This window comes from Rhineura floridana, chromosome 6 (assembly GCF_030035675.1).
Source record: "Rhineura floridana isolate rRhiFlo1 chromosome 6, rRhiFlo1.hap2, whole genome shotgun sequence".
In the NCBI taxonomy this organism is placed as follows: Eukaryota; Metazoa; Chordata; class Lepidosauria; order Squamata; family Rhineuridae; genus Rhineura; species Rhineura floridana.
In genome coordinates, this window is record NC_084485.1 from 26132410 (window position 1) to 26159425 (window position 27016).

The window sequence follows — 27016 nt, forward strand, 5'->3', positions numbered from 1 at the left end:
GAGAACCTTTCTCCTTCCTGTTTTTGAGAGCAATTTAGTCTACAGTTTTAGTTATTGTAGGGTAGAAACACACTCACTGTCCAGCCGATTCCGGTGTGTCTCCATCTCTCTGTTTTGGAAATGCGGGCACAAAATGCTAGTCTAACCCCACCTCTTTTTACTCTAAAACCTGGTGGGAGCAGCTTGAGTGGTTTTTTAAAAAAATTCTGCTTCAAAGAGATTTTGAAACTGATTGGCAAATCAACCCATTCCCCCTCCAGGTGTGGCTAATGGAGATGCTTTGATCTGGCAACTAGTGTGTTTACAGCCGTGAAGGGCCTTTATATCTCTGGATGCTGAACATTATTTTTTTTCTTCTGAAAAAACAACAAAATCTCTAAAATAAATAAATAAATAAAGGCCAGGGGCGGAAATGAATTCCTAGGCATCGACATCAAAATACTAAGGGTGGCATCCAATGCTCACAGTCCATCAAAACAAAGATTTACACTTGTGCAAAGGGACTCACACATACACACGCCACACACTCTCCCCAAATCTTTTTCAGAGGCTCAAGGGAAAGTCCAGAACAGATTTAGGGGGATTCCAGATGAGACGGGAAGTTCCATTGAGCAAGCATAATTCCTTGCACTAACAGAACGAGTGACTTTGAGCTAGATTGGATTCAACTCTAATTATTGGCTGTCACCAAAGGAGTTTGTTGTGAGTACAAAACCTGGAACCTGAAGGAGCCAGCGTGGTGTATAGTGGTTATGGAATGTCCTGCATTGAGCAGGGCGTTGGACCAATGGCCTTATAAGCCCCTTCCAGCTCTGCTATTCTATGATTCCAACCTACTTCACAGAATTTTTGTGATGATACAATGGGGGGAGGGCAGAAGAGAGAACCATGTATACCTCCTTGAACACCGTGGAGGAAAAGCAGGCTATAAATGTAATGAATGATTAAATGAATTGATAGAGATTCAGCTTGTATACCACCCCATCTGCTAGGTATGGCGAATACAGGGAATCTAGGCAGGTCAGTAACGAAGCCTCTGAACAATAAGAGGCCAGACCAGCTCACAGAACCTTTCCTGGTTTTTATTAAAGCTGTTAGATCACTATTCTGAGCAACAAGACAATCTCCTGCTCCCTTTCCTTTGTGAGGCTGCCCTTTCTCCCTTGACTGGCTCTGACACAGGGTGCTTCCAGGGTGCTAAATCTGCAAACAGGTCACTGAGATATCACAAATAGCTCAGATGCCAACAGAAAGGGTTTACTTATTTCCCTGGAAAGGGTAAACCTGAAATAAAAAGGGGGGGGAGAATGGGCTAGCATTCTGATGCAAATGATGTCATGTGGATGCTGCATTAATCCCACAATAAACACCTGTCTTGAAGCATCCACAGATTGCTTACATATAAAAAATGTTTTGGAACATACATGGAGGAGCAGACTAATTTATTTGTTTGTTTATTTATTTCCAGTGTTTATAGGCTGCTTTTTGCCATCAATGATCACAAAGGGGTTTACAGAATAATCAATAAAACTGTATGACAATCAAATAATATGGTATTTAAAAACAATTAAAAAACAAAATTCTCTTAATTCTCAGACCAGATGATCTAACATGAAGTTTTTCAGACCTTATGTGGTCTAACAGAGTTGTTAGTTTTGACAGTCAAACCTCCCGCTCCCATAAACAAGCAAGCAAACAAACCGCATGGACCTTGCCACAAAACATGGCATGCTCAAATTACTGCTCCCTTATTGGTCCTCTAATTAAAGTTATCACCACATGTCCTGATTTCATTATACGGAGCATGTCTTTGGCCCCCATCAACTCATACTGCTTTGTCATCAGCCCTGTGAGTTTGCAATGTGTAGTTCTGCCCTCACACTCAACCTGAGCGCGTGTGCTCTCTCAAAGGTGACAGTGGCACATTAAAGTACCCTCCCCACAAAGGTGAGAAAATCAACCAACCAAAAAAGTCCTACCTTTGAAAAAATGTGGGGTTTTTTTGTATACTTAACACACTTGGTTATCTGTGCATCCTATAGATCATTTAACAAATTGCTCTGCAATCCTTTTAGGGCGTGGTACGAATGACTGATTTAAAACCTCTGCATTGTTCAAGCTGCATTGTTCTTCATCAAGTTGAGTCATTTTTATGTGAAGTGTCAAGCTCTTCTAACAAATAACTGCTGCCAGACAAATCAAGTTCCTCATCTTAAAGCTATGGCTAAATAGTTTATAGCTTTAATCTGCTCACTGAGGTGTGCAGTCTATGACAGTAATTATAAATGCAAGGAGAAATTATAGCTGAATGCTTTAACTGCATTAGGAGCCATTTGATGAACATTCATGATTGCCTGCTCATTTTCAACAATAGAGGGCACGTTAGTGTCAATGCATTAGAGGATTTTCAGTACTGTTTGCCTCTTTCTTCCATTTACCACCGAATTGTCAGTTGTCTCCTATAAAGTGGGGGGGGGGGAGCACCATAGAATCTTTAACTTGATGGGTTTAAAAAAAGAGAAAAGACAAAGGAGGAAACAGAGGGGAAAAAACACCCCTGTTTATCATTATGCATCTCTCTCTCTTTTTCCTTTGTCGTATCCTTATTTTCAAATTGATTCATTTTATAGAGCTGTCTGTTTACTTCCCAAAGATTTCAGAATAAGTGCTCTGCTTCAAATAGCGTAGAACGTAAGCCAGGATTCAGCTTCAGAACCCACTTTGAATGTCCTGGGCTGAGCTCAGAACATGTAGTAAGACTGCATTGGAGCATATGCAAAGTGCTTTCCTTCCCGACCAAGTCAAAGCACATCCTTTCCCTCAACCAATATATCACAGTGGGAATTCACGAGGACTGATTGACAGTTCTCCTGGTCAGAATCTCTTGTCCTGAGGCAGGCTGGAGTTCTAGCCTATTTCTTTGCCGAAATGAACTCCTGACCTGGCCTCATGTAGACTGACAACTTTGCAATCACAAGAATGTCAGTGAAGAGTACTGGTGGATCAAATTAAGGATCCAGCTAGGCCAGGATCCTTGTTTCAGTATTGGCTGGCAACTTGTTTCCAGTAGTGCTGGACTGAAATCAATTTCTCAAAAGCTTTTCTTCTCCCAGACAAGAGGCTTCTGTTTTTCTGCCTCATTCTCAGGGTGTTTTAGCATGTCTTTATCATTTCAGTGGATGTTGCCTTATTGTTGCAAGGTAGTAAAGGGTGTTTTCCTTTCCATTAAATATCTCTCCAGCACCGTACAGTCTTCCCAGCTGCCTGTGTTTCCTGATCTGGAAAACGCCTGTGAGAGGAGTTACCTCATGACATATTTCTCTGAGCATTCCTTGGAAGTGTGGGAAGGTAGGGAGGCTGACTACCAAGTGTCTGAAATCACCCTGCTTGCTGATTTTGTTTTCAAGGGAAGTTCTTTTTCTTTTAAAAAACCTTTTTGCACTCATTTCTTTAAAAGTAAAAATATTTTACTTAAAAATAACAACAATGAAACCTGTCAGGAGCATGATAGACAGCTTCCTGCACTTCCAGGAAAGCCGAGCCAAGGATGCCATGGGATTTTCAGGAAGTGTGGGCACCTTGGAAGACTGCCGAATGCAGACCACTGGAGAGATTATTTGCAAAATGAAAGGACACTAAAAAAAACCCCTCAGCCACCTCAACCCTAATGAAAGCACAGCAAAACGCCCTCACCCACTCCATGAGAACTTAAAAAAATTCTCTTCTATTTTGATAATTTTTGAATGAAATGTATTTTCTTATTGATTGATTGGTTTTATATACCGTCCTCTCATAAACTGTCACGGCAGTGCACAGCAATAGAAAAAACATTTAAGAAAAAAAGTAAAACAGTACAAAACAATCACTTAGAATAACTGGAAAGAAAATTTCAAATTATTGCACAGGCTTGTTGGCATAAAAAAGTCCTCAAGAGATGTCTGAAAGTCAAAAGCGAGGATACCTGCCGAATCTCTGCTGGAAAAATGTTCCACAGCATGGGACCAGTGACACTGAATGCCTAACTTCTGGTTGAGGCTAGCTGTAACATGGGGAAACAAAGGAATTGGTAGGAAATGGCTGAAGAAACACAGAAGAATTTTGTGGGACATCACTAGCTGTCAAGAAACGCACAAAGAGGGCATGAAGGAGCAGCTCTCCCCCAGTGTTTGACTTCCCCCACCGCCACCCCACACAACTAAAATTCACTGTTTTTGAACCTGTACAAGGTTTCATAATGTTTCAAAAAAGAACATCCTTCCCATCTGCTAACTAGCGCCTTTCGATTTACATTGAATCCGTCTGAAACCTTTTGTTGTTATTTTATTTATAATTATGTTTATATCCCACTTCTACTCCAAGGAGCTCAATGTGGTGTAGATGGCTCTCCTCCTCCTCATTTTGCGCTCACAACAATCCTGGGAGGTAGGTTAGGCTGAGAGATAGTGACTGGTCCATGGTTACCCAATGAGCTTTGTGGTTTGAGTGGGGATTTGAATCCTGCTGTCCCAGGTCCTAGCCCAACACTCTAACCACTACACTATGCTGGCTTGGAAGTCTTTCCCTTTTGCATTGTTCAGATACAGCAAAGCAATTTGAGTGTAAGCAGATGAATATCAGATTAGGGTTTTCCAAATGCTTTCTTCCCATCCTGCAAAGACACTATTTCCATGTTATGTGGTGTGTGTGTGTGTGTGCAACAGTAAATCTACATGATTTAAATAACTGGCCTTAAAATAACAGCTTTTCTAGTTATACATAGTTTTCTTACAAGAATGAAGAATTTTTCTATTAATGTAGATTTAGAAAAAAAAAGCTAAAATATGAATGCTAAAAGGAACTCATTATACCAGTCTTCTTTCCAATGTTCCAGGGTTTATGGATGCAGGAAATAATATTACAAAATTTGCAGCTGGTTGAAACAACAGGATGAGTTTTGGTAAGATTGACTTAAATCCTTAAATCCAAGATAATGTTCTATTATATTGCAAAATGCAAATACCAATGAGAAACACAAGAAAAGGCAAAATAAAGAAAATATGCAAGAGAAATGCACCCTATATTAGATCCCCCCCCAATCCTCTCTATTCCATAATTTAGTAAAGTCACTATCCTACAATCAAGCAAAGATCTTTCAGCACAATATGGAAGGCACTGGACTGTTTGTTCATGGGAGAATGTAGGGAAAATTTGACAATTTATACTTCGAGATTCACAAAAATTTCAAACATGGATTTAATCTGGGATTTTCATTTTCACCAATATATTGGTTGTACTTTGAAAGTTTTTAAAGAATATGTAGAACAGTTAATAGAGGTAATTTTTCTACTTTAAATACCTAAATAAATATTCCTTAATCTTAACTTGCTATTTCTAAACGTGCCAATATTCTAAAATGATCGTACACATAAATATGTGGTACTCGTTACTGGTATTTTTGCTAACATATGTAGCATCTACTTACTGTAAGCAAATCTGAATTTTACTATAGGGTAGGCACAGTACACACTCTTTTTAACAAAGAGGCAAGAAGCTTTGAAGGACATAGGATTTACTTCCAACTTACAAGAACTGATCAGGATCAAACTTCAGAGTCTTTTTTTTCAGTATACCTTTAAAGAGTTGAGTCAAACTTTAGAGCTTAAAATAATATCAAAAACATAAAATCTATACACTGTTACTCAAAACACCTTATCATTTTGCACAATTTGTGCTATCATGCATACGAGCTAAAATTACTGTTCTAGATAACCATCCGTTCATACTCTTGCAGCCGTTTAAATATTTCCTTCTAAGGTACTGGCTAAAAAATACTGGTAACTAATGACTATCTCAGTGACTCCTTCCCCAAACTTGTACCAAAAATCAATGGGACCAATGTCTTGGTTTATTCGTCCTGGGGATAATTCTGGCACTGTTAAAAATGTTTTCTTCTGTGCAGTTTCTCTTTCTGTATCTTTTCATCCAAAATGCTGAAGAATATAACCTCTCTATAAAGTCTGAATTTTTTACATACCAATCCTGCAATTCTCTGCATACATTTAGGAGTAGTGGTACAAGAGAAATTTGATTTGGTTTGCATTTTGATACAAACCTATCTAATTTCCATTTCCCAAGACAACACCAAGCGAAGTAAGACCCAGCTATCCTTTGAAATTTGCACTTCCTTAAATTTTGTGATGCAGTTCTCCAATAAAAAGTATACAAAAATGCATATGTAAGGGGAAAGTGGGCATAAAAATGCAAGTACTCATAAAAATGACATACAGAAATCATTCTATTAGGAGAATTCCTTGCAAAAATATGTATATTAGGCAAAATTACATATATAATGTGTGTCTTAGGAAAATGCATACTAATAGGGTGATGAATTTTCATGAACTTTTTTTAAAAATTGCAACTGATGCCAAAATGTGGGGAAACGAACTTCCTAAAGTGGAACAAGGAGAAACTGAGAGAAACTGAAACTGACAGATTTGTGCATCTTTATTTGGCCCCTTGAATTCAATGTAACTTTACTTCTGAGTAAACATACAGTACAAAGAAGCAGACTGCTAGGCTTTAATCATAAAGTGTACTCAGGAATTTCTTTCACTCTGAAATTAATTACTCGGTCAAAAGGACTGGGCAGCAAATGTGTTTCTCATCTGCTAAAGATCTACATCTCAAGCATTTCTTAATACTTACTTTCATATATTCAGGCAAATGCCTTTTTAGGCACAGTACCCAAATTATTTGTTTGCCATCAATCCACATAAAACAAGTAAACATAAATACTGTAAATGGGGGGGGGGGATACAAAAAATTTCCACTAATTTCCCCCCAGTTTTTACTTCTTTTATTAAGTATGTGGAATTTCAAATTGTGGAATGATGAGAGGTGTACGCCAGAACCTGTGAGGGAAATAACAGGCCATTTTGATTTCCAAAACACTTTCAATATAATAATGCAGCAGCAGGTATGCCAAACTGTATGCCCGGAAATCTACCATTTAAAATGAATTCACTTGGAGTGTGTTTTCATTGCTTTTTTCATTGGCTTTTTAATGACTGTGTTTTACTGGATAAGTGTCCAAAGACAGCATCATTACCTTTGTACTAAGGGACCCTTGTGCAGCTGCACGCTGTAATTTGGATATTCTCAATAGCACTAGAACAGTAATCGTTCCACTTAGCCAAACCCTGAAGTCAGTTCATTATTAAAAATGTTACACATTTATGGCTTTGGAGTATGCCACTGCAATCGGGGAGCAGTTAGCACACTTCTGTTTTACAGTGGGTTGCCAACTTATCAGCCCCTGCTCATGTGCCTTTAACTGCCGCTTGATCTGGAGAGTTTTAGCATGATGCTTATGTCCACAGTATGATTTTTGCAGATCAAGCTGTTTTTAAAAGGAAGAGGAGCAGACTAGGCCATTTTTGTATGATCAGTAGGCAACTCTACAGATCTCTTATCAGCCACAGTACACATTAAGGGCTGTGATTCTCATGCCAATAGCTGTGAATCTGCACAGACTCTCAGGATCAGTTTGCGAAGCTGGGTTATCACTGCATTAAAATAGTGATAGAGCCCACCACAATTTTTAAAAAAGTATTCCTTTTAATACTTCATTGTTTGCATCTTGTTTCCACACAACCATCAGTCCTGGCAATGAACTGTTCAAGTATCATCATTCAGGAGCCTATCACTTGTGGTTTATGCTGGCAAAATGAATCATGCAATTTTATGAGAATCTGGGAAGAAAAGAGTAGGATGAAAGGCCTGGAAAATCAACCCCCTGAGTTCAACGGCTGATACATATTTGTGGGAATGTTGCTCCTCATGTATGCAAGGTTTTTGCAGCATCCACATCATGTCATGAGCATCAAAATGTGAGCTCCTCCCCCCCCCCAATTTAATCTGGATTTATACTTTCTGAGGGAAATCTGATGTGTTAAAAAAAATCCTATTACCAACAACCTGTTTGCAACAACTCAATGAGTCATTTGCAAATTAAGCCCCCATCTGGAAACACCCCAACCATGACCCCCCCATTTCTTTCAGTGGAAAGATCCTACTTCAGGTGCATGCCTTTTTTTTTAGAGACATGATTTGGATTCCTCATTGAAATGAAGGGAGAGCTCTCGTCAGAACACACCTGAATCTTGGGATCAGGATGATTATGCCATAAAGTCCATCTAAAAGCTGTAATGCATACAGGTGCTGCATTGTCTTTTATGCAGTTGATGTGCTACCTCTATAAAGTAAGTTTCTCAGCTATTTGCTTACATGTAGCAGGGCAAAAATGTGTTCACAATACCCAAATACCTATATTAGTTCCCAGAAAAAATAAATCCTTTGTAGAGCACTCACCCAATCCTGAATGCAAGTCCTTCAGAATTTAGGCTGCAATCCAATACTTATAGAATTGACTCGTTAGAGAGTTGCAATCGTAAGTACACTTACTAGGGAGTAAGTCCTCTTGAACTTAGTGGGATTTTCTTCTGAGTAAACATTGCTGCAACAGTCCATTTGGACTTTCAGATGGCATGCTCGTTACTAAGTCAAAGATATAAGATCTCAAGTTTTGAAGTTAAGCAGGTTTTATTAATCATGCAGAGAGCCAGTGTCGTGTAGTGTCTAGAGTGCTGGACTATGACCTGAGAGACCAAGATTCGAATCCCCACACAGCCATGAAGCTCACTAGATGACCTTGGGTCAGTCACTGCCTCTCAACCACAGAGGAAGGCCATGGTAAACCACCTCTGAATACCACTTACCATGAAAACCCTATTCATCAGGTCTCCATAAGTTGGGATAGACTTGAAGGCAGTCCATTACATAATTAATCATGCACTAGCCTAATAGTATATTCATAGACACCAGATGTAAGCGTATTCTTGAGTTATTTGTCCTCTATTTGAAAACTAGCAACCCTGTACAAATTGGGCTCTGTCTTTCTTTTTTAACAGAAGGACAACTTTGTGCTAAAAATATTCTAGAAACAATGAAACTGCATGCCACTTCAAGTGATTTCCATCTGTTCACTGTGTGGGGTTCTAACACCAGCACATGGAAAGGAATGGGAGTTGCATTGTGAGCATATGAGACCACACCAGTATAAACACAAGCCATGATTCAGACAAGTCACTATGGGGCTCTATTTGTTTGTGGAATATATTGTTGTGCTATTCTGAGCAATGTATCTATAATGCTATGAGTTCACACAGTTCGAGAGGTTTTCACACCCATGGTGGCTACCAAGCAGCATGCTGGTAGGTTTGTATCTAATTACAAAGAGAAGAATGGGTAAACATCCAAAAGGGCAGTAAGAGTAGCCAAAGTAATTAAAGAGTGAGACTTCTACATAAGTTTATATGTGACAAAGGAATTTATTGTTACACAAATGAATCTATGATGCCATATGCTTATCTAGAATAATCACTACATAACCATTTTTTTAATACAGGCTTTCAGTGTATTGTATAGACTTTGGTCTACTTGACAGTTTAACGTTACCTTCTGGCTATAGAAAGTTCGGATTCTGAAAATTATGGATGCCCAAGTTGTAGCCAGTGATCTCAGATAGTGATACTTCCCCTCCCCCTTTCCCTGAACATGAAGAGGAACATAAATGACAAGTGTACATGAGGTAGGCAGAGGAAGCCTAGTCTCTTACTCTACAACTCCACCTTAGAGTTTGGGTAACCCCAGCCTGCTTCTAGGGCAAGTATGGGGCAACCTTTGGCCCTCCAGATGTTGTTGAACTACAACTCCCATCAGCAAGCATGGTCAATGGCCAGGATGATGGGAGTTGTAGTTCAGCAACATCTAGAGGCCCAAAGGTTCCCCACACCTGATCTAGAGTGGCAGAATGTAAAAGAGGACAAGGTTCCTGCACCTTTGACAGTAGTGAAGAAAATTTCAGCATGTGACAAGCTAAACCTGCTGCAATAATTTCTTCTACACAACCATTAAAATGCAGGAGCCCTATCCTCCTTTGCATCCTGCCACCTTATCATTCTTGGAGCTCTCTGCCAGCTTATCATTCTTGGAGTTCTCAGGCTCTTAAGTAGCACTCAGGTTAGGCATGCGGGAGCCATAAGAACAAGGTATGCTTGGACACTGACATGTAAGTAAAGCCACTTTGGATGTTTGAAGAAGTGACGAAAGAGGAAGTGTGACTTGCATTTCCTCTTCCTGAGTTTCTTGATCTTGGACAGAGAAGGGGAATAATGTGCATATCTTCCTTTAGGACAAAGATGGGGAACTGTGGCCCTCCAGTTGTTGCTTTACAATTCCTATCACCCCTAGCCATTGTTCATGCTGGCTGGGTCTGATGGGAGCTGGAGTCCAACAACATCTGAAGGTCCACAGGTTCCCCATTCCTGCTTTAGGATGATGCCCAGAATTGTGAGAAGATGAAATGCAGGAGTGTGTGTGTGTAGGGGGTTACCTTGTGATTTTCTTTTTTGTTTTATTTTAATGTTGGGCATTGAAAAGTGGTATACAACCTTATCAACAGCATAAGTAACTTCTGTTTCCCATCTCTCTGCTTCTTTGGAATATTTGATATAGATTTCTGCCTGCTTAACATCTGCTTGTTGCTGTGTGAGGAAACTCCTTAAACTGGAGCAATTTCTTCTTCCTCACTGATTTACTTCCCCCAACTGTTGTTTGGATGAAAATAGATTGCTGTATCTTTACAATCTTTTGGGGATCATTTGCAGATGCTTCCCTTATGGCAGAGAACTTCTCCCTCTGTGTCCCAGTAAGTCATATGAATGTGTGACCCAGTACTGTCTACTCCAGGAGTAGCCAATGTGGTACCCTCCAGATTGGCCTTTCCCAACCAGTATGCCTCCAGATGTTGTTGGACCACAATTCCCATCTTTCCTGACCATTGGCAATGCTGGCTGAGGCTGATGGGAGTTGTGGTCCAACAACATCTGGAGGCACACTGGTTGGGAAAGGCTGGGCTAGCATGTAGCCCTCCGGATGTTGTTGGACTCCAACTCCCATGAGTCTTAACCAGCACGCACAATGGTCAGGGATGATGGGAGTTGTAGTCAAGCAATATCTGGAGGACCGCTGCTTAGTCACCCCTGTTATGTGCAGCATTCTCAAAAACAGACCATTGGCAATGAAGGGAGAAGCAGAGAAAGAGGAACCATAAGGAAATAACCATCAAAAGGAGAGATCCATGTCTGAAACTGGACACTGAAAATACATGACACTGTCATCCAATTTGCTGTGACTCCTACTCTTATGTGCAGACTAGGGACAAATAGTTGACACAGATGCTTAAAATATTACAAGCAAATACAATTTCAAGAGAAGCCATTAGAGTGAAGTGTTCATCATGCTTTACTTTTCAAATGCAAAATAAATGGGCAGGATAGTTAAGTGGGAACATGGTGTCAACAGCAAGTGAGATTGCCAATTCTTTTCTTGGCAGATGTGCCTGTGACTTTAACAGCAGCTTGGCTGAGCAAAATGCAAAAAGCAAAGCTTTTCCCATCATGGGAGCAGTTGTGCCTCTTAGATTTGTCCCAGCATGCAACAGTTACAGGCAGAGGAGCCACTGTCTGAAAAGAAATGGGCATCCTGGAACAGAATAGTTTTTCAGAAAGCAGAAGTGCTTTAAGCACCTTCCTTTTATAAAGATAATATTAAAACTCATTTTGCAGTTAAGGCATGCATACCTTAGGAGTTATTCTTCATCCACTTCTGCTACAAACTGTGAATGGTGTTCTGGTGACTTGCTGTGTGTTTTGCTTAGATGAAGTTTTACTGCATGTTTGCTCACAAATGTCCGAGAGCACAACTTACATTTGAACTTAGAGTCTGTGTCCTCTTCTCCAGCTATTGTTTCAGGAGACCTTTGAACTGAAATTCTGGAAATCTCTTGTTCTACCTTGGTTTGCTGCTCCACAGCCAGCTTGTTCATGTCTTTCATTTGGAAACCTAGATGGGATTCTAAATGGCTGATGTATGTTGACGGGGTTCTAAACTGAGATGCACAGTCACTGCAGTAAAAGATGGGGTGCCCTTTATCCATGTTTTTCAAAAACTTTGTCCCTCCAGTTTTTCTGAGTTGATACTTGACATTTGCCAACCAATGGCTTATGGTGGTCATGGACAGTCCAGTAAATTTGGAAATCTGCATGCGTTCTTGAGGGCCCAAGTCCGACAATAAATATTTGCCTTCAGAAGTTTGGAAAAGACTGGAAGCAAACTGAGCTTGCAAAATCAAGAGATGTTGAGGATTCCAGTTGGACTGCCTTCCCTTTCTTTTGTGCAAGGTGGAGACTTCTGCTGAGACATCTTCAAAACGCCGGACATCCATTTCCAGTTTCATTGATGGGATTCTGGATGAGGCAGCGGGTTTTGGGGTCGTAGCTTTCGGAAGAACTTTGACCATGTCTGCAATATCAGACAGTGCATGTTTCTGAGGTGGTGAAGTGCAAGATTGTGCTTGAACAGACTCTCCTTTCTTGCTTTTAGATTTGGTCAAGTCTATTGGCTGATCGCTATTTTCAAACACATAACACCTGGATGTGACAGCTGCAGGTTTTGTTGGTGCTGGGGTGGGAGATAAAACTGGCTTTTCCATCATGTTTAAATTAGGTTTGTGGAACAAAGAGACTGAACTTGAACTGGGACTGGAGTTTGACTGAGGTCTCAAAGGCTCATTCGCTTTGCCCAAGTGGTTATTCAGCACAGACTGCAGGGCGCTCAGCGGGTTTAAACAAGGCAGCTCAGAGGAGTGGTTAGCAGCAGTGCATCCATTGGTAAGAGATGGTGTTGCTGACTCCTTTGTTTTTGTTTTTTCTTTTCCCTCCTCTTCTTTTGCCTTGTCCTCTTCTTTCAAAGGGCTTGGTTCTGACTTTTTGGGCTCTACGCACACCTCAGATTGAAGGGGAGATTGTCCTTCATTTGGACAGGCAGGGGCAGCATCAACAACTTTGTTGCCATCTTTAACATAATCCTTTTGTGCTTCCTTTTTGGTGTCTCCTTCCTTCTTCACTTGAGTGCATTGGGCCATGTTAGCTGAGATAGGAACCAGAGGCATAACTTTCCATTTTGGAGCAATAGGCCTCAGCTTATGAGTGACTGTTGGCCTAACTTGCAAAACCTGGGACCCCACTGGTAAGGAAGGTTTTGCTCCTTCTGAAAGTTGATAGGCTGCATGGATACTAGGATATGCACTCCAGCTGGGTGCTCCATTTTGAGCTTTATTGATGGCAGTGGTGACGGTGTTTTCCAAAGACTTCAAAATGTCTCCACCACCTTTTGAAGCATCTTCTAAATCTTCCTCCCTAAGATACTGGTATTTTATTGTAGGATCCAGTGGTTTTTGAAGAGTGTCTTCATAGTCTTCATTGTTTAGCACTTTCTCATCTTTGCTCACTTCCTCAGATTTATTTTGCTTTCTTTCTTTCTTTAGCTCTAAAACAGGAGCTGTAGAATCTGTTGATGCATTACTGGAAGGTTTCAAATGTGGGCTGTCACCAGCAGGTGCTTCAGAAAGTGACTGCATTTTCTCCACCGCCAGGGGATCCAAAACGAGTTGTTTTCCTTTCTTTGAGGCTGAGCTTGTGACTTTCAAGAAGTGACCTGTGACCATCATGTGTGTGGTGAGTTGCTGCAAGGTATCGTGTGAGCTCCCACATTCCATGCACTTGAGGATCTGCGACTTGCATGCTTCAAACTGCCATGTGTAACTCGCTCCATTCTGGTAGCCATAGCGATTGTTAGATGACAACTGCAGGTTTGCATTCTTCTGGGAAGAAAAGGTGTCAGCAAAGGACCCAGTGGTTGAGTCTGGGGAGCAAGGCCTGTTGACATCAAACACACGTTTTTTAGCTGGAGTTACCATTTTGGAAGAAATAGTAGGTACTGGCTCCTTCAAAGGCACTTTTTGGTAGTGTTTTGTTTTTATCATGTGAACACTAAGATCTTGAAGGGAATCAAAAGAATCGCCACAGAACATACATTTCAGAACTTTCTGGGCATCTTCTTTATCCATGTCCTGAAAGGCCCTTTTCCGGGGCTTGGAGTAGCTGGTAGGCCTGTGCTTGTCTTTTTTATGGTTGTCATCTTGATAATGACCACTCTCATTCATATGAACAGTCAGCTCCACCAAGGTGTCATAGGCAGCGCTGCACTGCCTACACCGAAACCTACTAGCGCCTGTGAATACAGTCCCACACATTTTGCTGCTTTGTCTATAGAGCTGGACCGAACTAAAAAGGTTTGGCTTGGAGACAGGCCGAGCTGGTAAGCTCTGTTGCAGGCTCTTGGTCAATGCATCTTGGTGCCAGTCGAAGTCACTTTTGCTTGCTCCATTTCTGTTGTCGCATCCCCTCTTGTCCGAATGGGACAGCTTGAGCCCAAGTCCTAAACCTGTCCAATAAGAATCTGAAAGGATGTTGGCATATACAGCTGTCATTTTATCCATGCAGCTGTGAGCTTCGCTTGGATGTTTGGGGTGGACATTGGCTTTGGGATCTTGTGATTCCCTAGAACAAAGGCTTTTGATATCTGCCACCTGGTCACTCGCATCACTTAGCAATGATTCGTTTTCAACATCCTGATTGGAGATATGACTTACTGGAGAGTTCTGGTAGCTAAAGCCACCTTTTGGATCGGGCCCAGCATCATGCTCTTCATCTGTGCCAGGGTCATTGCTGCCCTGAAGATGAGCTGTTGAATTGCTCTCATCATCATCCTCTTCTTCCTCTTTTATGTCATCCTCGTCTTTCAAATCATCTTCTTGGACGTAACCTGAAAAGGAACATGAATACATGAAACATCCACTTAAGTAAGAATATCTCACATTCCATTTCTCTAGTTCTTGGCATTTGCTTTTCCCTACTGGATTTTGGTTTAACCTTCAAAAAACCTGCAAAAGCTGGCAAAGCTTGCTAGTTTTCATTGGCGGATGATCATAATTCTTCATAATTTCTAAAGCTTTTGAGTTAATAATTTTCCTGTTGCAAGAGTATAGCTCTAACTAACCCTTAATGGAAGAGTTAGAAAATTAATATGTGATATTAACCCTGGGCTCCTACTGGGAGAAAGGGCAGAATATAAATATAATAAAATAAATAAAATAAATATAAATAAATAAACCCTCTCCAGAAAATGACAACTGGTCGACAGTATCTAACTCTGATTTTCTTGTTTCTAAGGGTTATTTACAGGTACAACAATATTGTGCCTTTTGATGAGATTAATAAAACATTTCAGGATGCACAGAAATAGGGTGCACATTTAATTCTGATCACCTACTCATGAGAAATTCTACCATGGTGCTAAATGCACATTACAAAGAGACACATGTGACATCCATTAAACTGAGCAACCATTAATCCTGATTAGAATATTTTGAACACATTAATAAATTGGCAAATTAAAATATTTTCTATACAAGTGTACAGATTTTCTTATTCTTAAAAAATGCATACTGCTAATAACATATCTTAAAATCACAGGCCACAATCCAAATAAAGGCATCCAGATATTTTTAGAGTTGGTGTAAAGTTTGCAGTCAATTCATAGAGATCAAAATGTGCAACTCCATACCTCCTACTGAATGCAGAACAATTTTGGTTACACAAATGGCCTTGGGTACATGCAATAGATGTGACACTTGGATAAAAGCCAGTGTTTGTATTATATTCAGCTGGAAAATCCTCAGAGAGACTCAATGAATCCAGGCAGCTGACATAAATGGATCTGCCTTATATGGGATGGATCTAGATTAAGTTAGTTGTGCTTAGTTCTCATTGATTTCAATGGGAACTAGATTAAACCATGGCTAATTCATCCCATTGATTTCAGTGAGACCTAAACTCAACTCACTTATCTCTCTATATCCATCCAAGCACAACACTGTCTACTGTATGGTGTTGTAAGGCAAGGAAGGGTTGTGGCTGTATGCTATAATCAGCATGGATTTTTCGCATTCTGCAATGTTATATTGAAAATATGCCCCATGCCATTCCGATGTATCCCATAAACTCATTTCAAAACAAAACCTTACAAAACTTATAGTCCTGAACTCAGAAACACTTGCTTAACAACCCTCTAAATTTTAATTTATTTATTTTTATTTATTTTATTAGATTTTTAAACCGCCCTATAGCTTTCTGGCTCTCAGGGCGGTGTACAAAAGGTAAAAACAGATTAAAATACAGTAAACATGATAACAATACACTGTAAAATATAAAAACAAAATCAAGACAAAGACAAATTAAAATAAAATTAAATTAAAATGCCTGGGCAAAGAGGTAGGTCTTTACCTGGCGCCGAAAAGATAATAAAGAAGACGCCAGGCGTATCTCATCAGGGAGGGCGTTCCATAACTCGGGGGCCACCACTGAGAAGGCCCTAGCTCTGGTTATTACTCTCCGGGCCTCCATATGCGTTGGAACCCGGAGAAGGGCCTTCGATGTCAAACGTAGTGAACGGGCAGGTATATAGCGGGAGAGGCGTTCCACCAGGTATTGCGGTCCAATGCCGTTAAGGGCTTTATAGGTAAGAACCAACACTTTGAATCTGGCCTGGAAACATATTAGTAGCCAGTGCAGCTGGGCCAGGACAGGGGTTATATGATCATATTTTTTAATCCCAGTAAGAACTCTGGCTGCAGCATTCTGCACCAGCTGAAGTTTCCGAACCGTCTTCAGAGGTAACCCTACGTAGAGTGCATTACAGTAGTCCAATCTAGAGGTTACCAGAGCATGGATAACTGTGGCAAGGTTCTCCCTGTCCAGATAGGGTCGTAGTTGGGCTACCAGCCGAAGCTAGTAGAACGCGTTCCGTGCCACCGAGGCTACCTGAGCCTCCAGAGACAGGAGCGGATCTAATAAGACCCCCAGACTACGGACCTGCTCCTTTAGGGGGAGTGTAACCCCATCTAGGGCAGGTCGGACATCAGCCATCTGGGCAGAGAGCTCCCCCACCAACAGCATCTCAGTCTTGTCAGGATTGAGTCTCAGTTTATTAGCTCTCATCCAGTCCATTATCGCGGCCAGGCAGTGATTTAGTACATCAACAGCCTCACCTGAAGAAGATGAAAAGGAGAAGTAGAGCTGCGTATCATCAGCATATTGCTGGAAACGCACTCCAAATCTCCTTATGACCTCACCCAGCGGCTTCATATAGATATTAAAAAGCATGGCGATACACAAAACAATCAGAGAGAATCAAGAGTTCAAAGTGTAAAAAGAGGGGGGGGAACCAGATCCCTTTTGTGCTTTTTTCCTGTCATAATTTGTTGAAATTAATGAAAAATCAGCCATGTTCACAGAGGACCTGTAATCCAGTTACTGACATTGCTGCATACTCTGACCTTCATCTTCTGCAGTTTAAAAGTTAAAAAAAAAAGCCAGGCTGATTTTTAATTAATTTAAGAAATTTAGCATAGAAGTAAATGATAAGGGTGGGCATGCTCAATAAGAACCAACTGCCAGTGTTCTAAAAGCCAGACTCACAGCTGCTCTAAAAGCCAGACTCACAGGGGGCCACAACCCACACCAGACCTTTATTTCACTTTAGACAGTCATTCCTTCCCCCAAAGAATCCTGGAAAGTGTAGTTTGTGAAGGGTGCTGAGAGGAGACTCTTATTCCCCTGACAGAGCTCCAATGGCCAGAATAGTTTAACAGTCAGCCACTCTGATTGAAGCTCTGTGAGGGGAACAGAGCATCTCCTAGCAACTCTCAGCACCCTTCACTAACTACACTTCCGAGGATTCTTTGGGAGAAGCCATGACAGTCTAAAGTGAAATGAAGGTCTGGTGTGGATGTGGCCAGGGACAGCTTTGGTTTAAATTTGGGTGGGAGGCTACATGTGCCTGCTGTAGAATAAAAGGTGGGGGAAACCCTGAAAAGCAATGATACTGTTCAGAATGTTTTCCTTTTGGAAAGGAAAGGGGCTTCCTCTCTGACCAGTGCCCACTCATCCAATCCCCTTCCCCTTTTTGCACTCCTCCCCTTCCTGCACTCCTCCTCCCCTCCCTACACCTCCCCCAGGTCAGTTTCACCTATCCTATGCATGATTGAACAGGAGTAAATCCCACTGAACTCAAAAAGCATGCAAATGATCAAACCTGTCCTCCCCTCCCCTTCCTTCACCCCTCCCCTTCCAATCCCATCTTTCCCCCTCCTTCTGCTCCCCTCTACTCCCCTTCCCTTTACTCCCCCCCATGGTCAGTTTTACCTATCCTAGCCATGATTGCATGGGAGTAAATCCCACTGAACACAATAAGCATGCAAATGATCAGACCTGCCTTTCCCCTCTCCTTTCCCTTCCTCTTCCCTTCTTCCTCTCCTCCCCTCTTCCTTCTTCCTCCTCCCCTGCCCACTCCAGGACCTCCTCCCCATGGTCAGTTTCATCTATTCTAAGCATGATTGCACAGGAGTAAATCCCACTGCACTCAATAAACATGCAAATGATCAATCCATTCTCAGCAAACTTGCATAAGATCCCATTTCTTACCTCCCGGATTAAAAAGCAGAGAAATTCACTAATAGGCAAAAAAAAATGCGGTTTAAGAATATACCTATATCCAACAGATATTTCTATTAACCTTTTAAAAGCAAGGAAATTGGGCAGCTATAGTGAATGCACCAGGGGAGCAGGAGACCTGACCTCCTCTCTAAGATATTGTACTGCCCTACAAGTTTGTAAAAATGCAAACACAATTTGGGTTGGTTTTTCAAAGTCCAATCTACTTCCTGTGTAGCTTGAAAGAATTTGATATTTTAAGATATGCAGACGATACCATACTCTTAGCGGAAACCAGTAATTATTTGAAACAAATGGTGATGAAAGTTAAAGAGGAAAGCACAAAAGCAGGACTACAGCTGAACGTCAAGAAGACTAAAGTAATGACAACAGAAAATTAACTTTAAAGTTGACAATGAGGACATTGAACTTGTCAAGGATTATCAATACCTTGGCACAGTCATTAACCAAAATGGAGACAATAGTCAAGAAATCAGAACACTAGGACAGGGGAGGGTAGCTATGAGAGAACTAGAAAAGATTCTCAAATGCAAAGATGTATCACTGAACACTAAAGTCAGGATCATTCAGACCATGGTATTTCCGATCTCTAAGTATGGATGTGAAAGTTGGACAGTGAAAAAAGTAGATAAGAGAAAAATCAACTCATTTGAAATGTGGCGTTGGAGGAGAGCTTTGTGCATTCCACAGATGGAGAAAAAGACAAATAATTGGGTGTTAGAACAAATTAAACCAGAACTATCACTAGAAGCTAAAATGATGAAATTGAGGTTATCATACTGTGGACATATAATGAGAAGACATGATTCACTAGAAAAGACAATAATGCTGGGAAAAACAGAAGGGAGCAGAAAAAGAGGAAGGCCAAACAAGAGATGGATTGATTCCATAAAGGAAGCCACAGACCTGAACTTACAAGACCTGAACAGGGTCGTTCATGACAGATGCTATTGGAGGTTGCAGATTCATAGGGTCGCCATAAGCAGAGCTTGGAAAAGTTATTTTTTTAAACTACAACTCCCATCAGCCCCAGCCATCATGTCCACTGGATTGGGTTGATGGGAGTTGAAGTTCAAAAAAGTAACTTTTCCAAGCTCTGGCCATAAGTCATAATTGACTTGAAGGCACATAACAACAAAGGGCAGTACAATATCTCAGAGAGGAGGTAAGGTCTCCTGTTCCCCTGTTGCATTCAGTATGCCCAATTTCGTTGCTTTTTAAAGTTTGATAGAAATATATGTCGGCTATAGGTTCCTTCTTAAACTGCAAGGTTTTTTGCTTATTAGTGAATTTTACTTAGAACTCCAAAATCCACCAACTGGAGCCATGTAGAAAAGACATACACTTAGAATTAAAGAATGCAATGCCTCTCAGCAGCTGCTGCATGTAAACATGGGGTAGCATTCAACACAGCGCTAAGGACATTGTTCCATCAGTGCAAACATTTCTGAAGGAACACTCTTCTCTCTCTTCCTTTCCCCCATGCTGTTCTGGAGGTTCTCCTGACCCTCCAGAATAGATTTAGGGAAGGCACAGGGGGATCGGGCGGGGAGTGGAAGTGCCATTGCATGAGCGGCAATCCTTCCACTGGCTCGAGCTAGTTGAATATGCCCATACATCTGTACACACATATATACCAGAATGGAACTGAGTGGCATTTTGTTGTTGCCACTGTTAGACAATGTTCAGATCTACTGAAAATCACCCTGAGATCTATCATTAGCTCCTGATGTATCTTCTGCCTGCACCTGTCCTAAAGTTTTAGGTAGAGGTCTTTCGTAATCTTGGAACTGCAGGCCCAGTTTAAATGATACCTTAGATTATTTTGATCCATCCCAATGCAGTTTTCGGCCTGGTTATAGGACTGAATTGGCCTTGGTCTCCCTTTATCGGGAGGAGGACAGGGAGAGTGCAACCATGTTATTCTTACTTGATCTCTCAGCAGCTTTTGATACTATTGACTATGGTATCCTTCTGGGCCGACTCAGTGAGATGGGTATTGGAGGCACTGTTTCACAGTGGTTCCTATCCTGTCTCCAGGGTCATTTTCAGAGAATAGCATTGGGTGATTATATTTCAGTCCTCTGGCAGTTGAGCTGTGGGGTGCTGCAGGGTACCATCATGATCTGGACAGTTTTAACAGCGGTCATCAGGAGGTTTGGGGCAAGGTCTCAACAGTATGCTGATGATGACCTCCTCTACTTCTTTAATAATAATAATAATAATAATAATAATAATAATAATAAATTTAATTTCTTCGTCGCCTATCTGGCCAATGGCCACTCTAGGCGACTTACAAAATTGTTAAAATACAATTAATAAAATACAGTAATACAATATAAAAAAACAACACATCTGCAGCAACAATATTAAAACTGGGCAGGAGGCATTTCAGTTATAACAATTAACCCTCCCCGGATACCCCGAAGGCCTGCTGGAAGAGCCAGGTCTTTAAGGCTTTCCGAAACACATTTAGGGAAGAGGCGTGCCGGAGATCTTGTGGGAGGGAGTTCCAAAGAGTGGGGGCCGCCACTGAGAATGCCCTCTCTCTTGTACCCGCCAATCTGGCTGTTTTTGTTGGCGGGATTGAGAGAAGGCCCTGTGTGGCCGATCTTGTCGGGTGGCATAATTGGTGGCGTTGAAGGCGCTCCGTGAGATAAACTGGGCTGGAACCGTGTAGGGATTTAAAGGTCAATACCAACACCTTGAATTGGGCTCGGAAAACAACTGGTAGCCAGTGTAGGTCGAACAACACTATTCGTAAGTAGTTGAGCCGCCGCATTTTGTATCAGTTGTAATTTCCGGACCGTTTTCAAGGGTAACCCCACGTAGAGCGCATTACAGTAGTCCAAACGAGAGGTGACCAGGGCGTGTACCACTAATAATAATAATAATGATGATGATGATGATGATGATGATGATGATGGCCCCTAGGTGGGTTACAACAGTTTAAAATAAAGCATTAAAAATAACTTAAAATCACAACATCACAAACAATAAGGTTGGTCCTAAAAATATACATCTCAGGTGTCAAAGGCCAGGGTATGTATGTATGTATGGGCAGCAAACAAAAACACTGAAAGCACTGTAAAATATCTTAAAAACAAAAGACTTTAAAACATATTAAAACAAAGCATCTTTAAAAACATATTAAAACAAGAAAGGGTAAAGATGTGTGTCTTTATCATTTGCCAAAAATAGTGCAGTGAAGTTTCCAGATGTGCCTCTGTGGGGAGGGAATTCCACAACTTAGAGGATGCAAGAGAAAATGCCCTTTCCTGGGACACTCCCCCTAAATTTTTGAGAACAGCAGAACTCCTAAGACTGCCCGTTCAACCAGTCTCAGAACCTGAGAGAGTCTGTAGGGAAGAGGCGGTATTTCAGATATTTGGGACCTAAGTTTTTTAGGTCTTTAAATACTACCATGAGCACCTTGAATTAGGCCTGAAAACAAACTGGTAACCAATGCAGCTGTTTTAAAACAGGGGTTATATGAGATCTAAATGGAACCCCAGTCAGTAATCTGGCCACTGCATTTTGGACCAGTTGAACTTTCCAAGTCATCTTCAAGGGCAGCAGCCCCATATAGAGTGCATTGCAATAATCCCATCTGGAGGTTACCAGAGCATGGAGTACTGTGGCCAAGTAATTTCTGTCCAAAAGGGGCCATAGCTGGCAAACTAGCTTACACGCCATGTGGCTCTGGCAGATTGCAAATGTCACAACCCTTAACAACCACTCAATCTGCCAGCCATCGTGGGTGTGATTCAGAATCATGCAATATGACCACATCACATTAGCAAGAGTTTTAATACATAATCATAGTGACATGGAAGCAACCACAAGAACAGGAGCTCCCATGCTGCTAAAGTGTAATTTAAATCCAAGACCCTTTAACTTGAGATGCCAATGATACAATTTAGAACCTTGTTCGTGTGAAGTCTGTGAACTACCATGGAGCTTTGCATTTGTTTCTTTTCTTGTTTATTAAGAGTGCTTCCATGCTATAGTTTATATTCAGTGCTGCTCCTTCACGCATGATTTTCATAGGGTCTACAAGGCATTCTCCTCCTCAAAATGCCAATTTATACTTTTTCTCCATATTTAATCTGGATTTACCCTTTCCATGGGGTATTGTACTTGTTGGATTTTCTGCAGAAATTGTAAATATGAATGAAGTGGGAAGATAATATGGGACAACATTTTGATTATGATGACATTGCGTGGGCACTGTGAAAAACTTGTATGCATGAACAATAAACTGCCATGTAGCAGCACCCTATAGTTGGTCCTTCAGACACCCTGAAATATTTCTAAAGTCCTGGATTTACAAAAGGACCAAAGTCCCATGTCTCAACCAGGTTAGCAGAGCAATCCTATGAAGACAGATTCCGTGGCAGAGCTATCACCACTACCAATGCCTTTCTGACTCACTGTAGCAAAGACAGGAGATGGGGATGACCTTTCCCTACCTTTTTTTGGCCACTTTTCTTTTCTGTCCCACACCCCTTTCCCACTGCAGCCAACGAGAGGGAATTAATTATGCCAGCTCCAGGGTGGGCATAGTTCAGGGCTCCTTTTGGGGGCATATTGGGGGAGTGACGGAGCTTAGGATCCTGCAGTTCCCAAAATACCACCGACACTTCCTTGACACCCCCCTCAAATGCTATGTTTCCCATCTCCCCTTCTACCAGTAGGACACTTATGACTGCAGAGCTTTCTGTAGGTATACTGGGGAGCCTCTGGCAGTGTGAGTATGGCCCCACTGGCAGGCCTCCTTCTCCAACAGATGGAGTGCCAGTGGCATCTCCTTCAGCCTTCTGGATTTAGAATAGCACCCTAAATCTATCCTGGATGCCATACTGATTTCACTTGTATGAAAAGGGGCATTTCTCTCTCCCATTTCTAGTTCTCCTCTTCATGATATTCTTTATCCTTTTAAATAGACTGATTGGTGGAAGCAAGTTGTAACCCCTCCCCCACAATACAGACAAAATTTTCTACTTAATTAGGCTTTGACATGTTTACTATAACCTTTACAGAAGAGGAACTCATGCTGAGAGGTCCTTCCTCCCTCCCCTTTTTAGACTGCTTGTTTGTTGGCATTGAACACAAACATGATCTAAAGAAATTGGGAAGGCAACAGATTGGAAAGCACCATCCAAGTTCACCCATCAGCTGGTGTAGTCCATTTGAATAATGGTTAAAAATGCCAATAACCATTAAAAAAGAAAAGGAAAAAAGCAGTGCACCGTTTAATCTCATGTATTTAAAAGCAATCACATTCTCTAAATCATTCATTTGCTTTGGGCATTTTATGTGAGACAGCCAAAGTCCTTTAAAATGCAGACAGTCTGGGTGTTTAATGAATGCACAGGGTGTCCTCCCTGTGATTTCCTTAAGAAGGTTTCACCATATGTAAATCTTCTCATAAATTGAAATGCAGAAGATTAATTCATCAGAATGCTTGATTAGCAGAAGAGATTCTGCTAAAGATACACACACACACACACACACACACACACAGTGCGCATGGTGGTAACCCTTAAGTAACAAATTAAGGCCATTCTGAGCAATCAGTCTATTGCACAATAATGTTTTGATCAAGTAAGGGTAATCTGGATGTAGAAATAAGTTTCCAGATGTGGGTCATTCTTCTGGATGTGCTAAAGGGCGCTATGCTGTGGTAAGAAAAAAAGCAGAAAAAGCTCAGTGGGGCATGTGCTTGTTTGTGGACATGGGACTCCCAACAGGATATCTGCGCTGCCAGCTTTGTGCTGGAGTATATGTTATAATTGCCATGGGGTTCTATTGAAGATGGCCTTCTGATGGCAACTGATTCCACCTGTCCTATAATATTTACAAGAATTTATCAAGTGGGGCTTATCCATGTTGGAAATGTCCACACTCCAGCTCTGTGAACATATAGTTTAAGACCCAGGACATGGTCTGACAGCCCGTGATGCAGCTAGTTTGCCAAAGCTAATTAAGTCTGCCTCTGGTCATTCCCTGGATGGGAGAATACCTGGGAACCCTGTGTTTGCCACCTAGATCTCCAAAGGTGAGATATAAATGTACTAACTGACTAAACAAGGTGTTGTCTCAGTACCCATTCCACAGGTTTACTAGCTGAATCAGACTAAAGTTGCAATCTTACATATACTTTTATGGGAGTAAGCCCTACCCTAGGGATGGGGGAGAAGTTTGATTCAGTTTGCGTTGAAAGGCAAATTATCCAATCTGCACGTTCTGAAACAACATGAGAACCAAAACACCACTGTCCTTCCAAATTCGCACTTATCTGAATTTTGCAATGCAGGTCTCCAACCAATGTTTACAAAAATGCATATATTAGGGGAAAACATGCATAAAAATGAATACTGCATAAAAATGAATAGTGGAAATAACATACAAGGAATTGCCTGCAAAAATATGTACATTAGTCAAACCGGCCATACAAAAATGTGTCTATTATGAGACATTTGCATTAAAATGCTGAAGGATTTCCATAGGGATTTTTAAAAAAACAATGCTGCACAAATGTGGAAAACTGAATTTAAAACTGGGAAATGAGAAATGGGGATAACCAAAGTGGACAGATATTTCCATCCCCACTTCACATACCCCTGTACTGACTAACCTCTGATAGTAGTTTTCCAGGAAGAGAACTTTCCTTGCACGGCTAAGTTCCTTTATAACGGAAATGCTGGGGAATGAACCAGGGAACTTGTTCATGTAAAACAGGCATGGGGACCATCTGGCCCATGGGCCACATTAGTCCTGCCAGGGGTCCCAATATGTCCCAGAGGCCATTTTCCCCCAGCCATGCCCACCTGTTCCACATGACTTAGTATGACATCTGGTGTGGGGCTGGAAAGCCACAACTACAAAGGAACAATCAGGAGACTTAGAGTGCACCCAGTTGTTCGTCTGCAAGCAAGGCTTGCATTTAGCATATTTTAAAGGGGACCAAAACGTAAGCCTCACTCCATTGGCGCCACTTGGGAGCGCCTTGCAAAAGCTGGATTTAAATTCAGTGCCAAATTTTTGACAGAAATCTTTGCAGCTGTCAAAGGTGGCCCACAAGAGGTGGGATTATTAAGCATCCAGCTCACCACCCAGATCTAGCTCTCACCCCTGCTTTAGGCAGAGTTTACCTGCACTTGGGGTTGCATTCACATGCAAAATGGTCCTGGTAGGCCAGGGCTTATATTGGCCTTTCACTGCCCACAAGGAAGCCTTTGAATGTTTTCATGCCCTCTTGAATTCTCTCTTCAAGAGAGCACACACCACAGGTTCTTCACCTGCAGGCTTTACAAACAGCATTACAGATTTTCTTTGGAGAGACTCCATAAAATAACTTTGAAAAGAACAGAAGATAAACATTAAATAATTACAGTGGATATGAAATGTGATGTACTTGGAAAATGTAACATGACTGATGCTCTGAATTTTGTTGCTTATGGTTTTATATTGTGTTGGTTCTTGTATGTCAAAAATTACATATATATTAGGGATGGAATCTGCCCACCGCTGCTGCTCTGCCCCACGCCCATCCATCCTCACCACCACAGAGTAGGAGGCAGGAGAGGAGGGCCCTTCCAGGTGGAAGGATAAAGTGGTGGCCATGGCAGAAGCCTCCTCGAGCAGGGCCAGACCACTGAGGAAGAAGAGGAGGCACCACCCTGAGGGGCAAGCGATAGGCTGCAGGCTCGGATGGGTGAAAAGTCTGCTTAATCCAAAAAAATCCCAGTCGGAATTAAGTGGATTTTTGCTCATCCCATTCTGCAGCCTATTGCTTGCCCTGCAGGGTGCACCTCCTCTTCCTCCTCCCTGGTCTGGCCCTGCTTTGAGAGGCTTCTGCCGCAGTTGCCACTCTCTCCTTCCCCCTGGAGGCTGTTCTCCTGCCTCCCCCACCTCCTACATAATGGCGGGGGTGGATGGACATTGGGTGGGTCACTGGTGGGCAGATTCCATCCCTTGTGTAGCATTACAGACATACATTCCAACGTTCTACATTGGATCAGCCACCAGCCTTCAGGCTTGTGGGATCTGCTTTGTCGTTTACTAGGTCCACTAGGACCAGGTGCAAAATAGTGGCTCAGCTGGGTGGACCTAGTCTAAGAATTTATGAACATGATGCCTTTGAGCACTTGCTGAGCCGAGGAATTTATGATCAGTACCAGAAGCAAGCTCACAAGTTGTTTCACAGAAATATGCATTCCTGGTCTCCCCCCAAGCATTCATTTCCTGGAATCTATCTTAAGAGGTGAAGCTTTTTAGCTGTTGCTTAGACAATGAGGAATCAGAAATTCTTGCCGATCTACTTCAAATCACCCAGAGATCTACAGGTAGATCCTGATCTCCTTTCTGCCCACCCCTGATATATGTTACATGCTCCAAAACATTAAAAAACCCAATAAACAGAGAGCCAGACTAAATAAAAGGTTTACAGAAATGTAAGGAGAAGGGACATCTAAAGTTTGCTGAAAAGAAAAGTT

The 27016-nt window shown here is 41.6% G+C and overlaps 1 protein-coding gene across 3 annotated transcripts in view; it reads right to left on the bottom strand.

Moving 5' to 3' along the window:
- Positions 1-27016, bottom strand: part of TSHZ2 (teashirt zinc finger homeobox 2) — a 475958-nt gene that overhangs the window by 156184 nt on the left and 292758 nt on the right. The window contains exons 2-3 of one of the 3 annotated variants that reach the window (XM_061631243.1): positions 11682-14766; positions 3999-4039 (exon numbers count right to left, since the gene is read on the bottom strand). In XM_061631243.1, coding sequence (XP_061487227.1) covers positions 11690-14766 — 3077 coding nt within the window. In that variant the 3' untranslated portion in view covers positions 3999-4039; positions 11682-11689. Of the gene's footprint in view, positions 1-3998; positions 4040-10879; positions 14767-27016 lie in introns of those variants that run through there. The other 2 variants (XM_061631242.1, XM_061631241.1) reach the window with 2 other exon arrangements.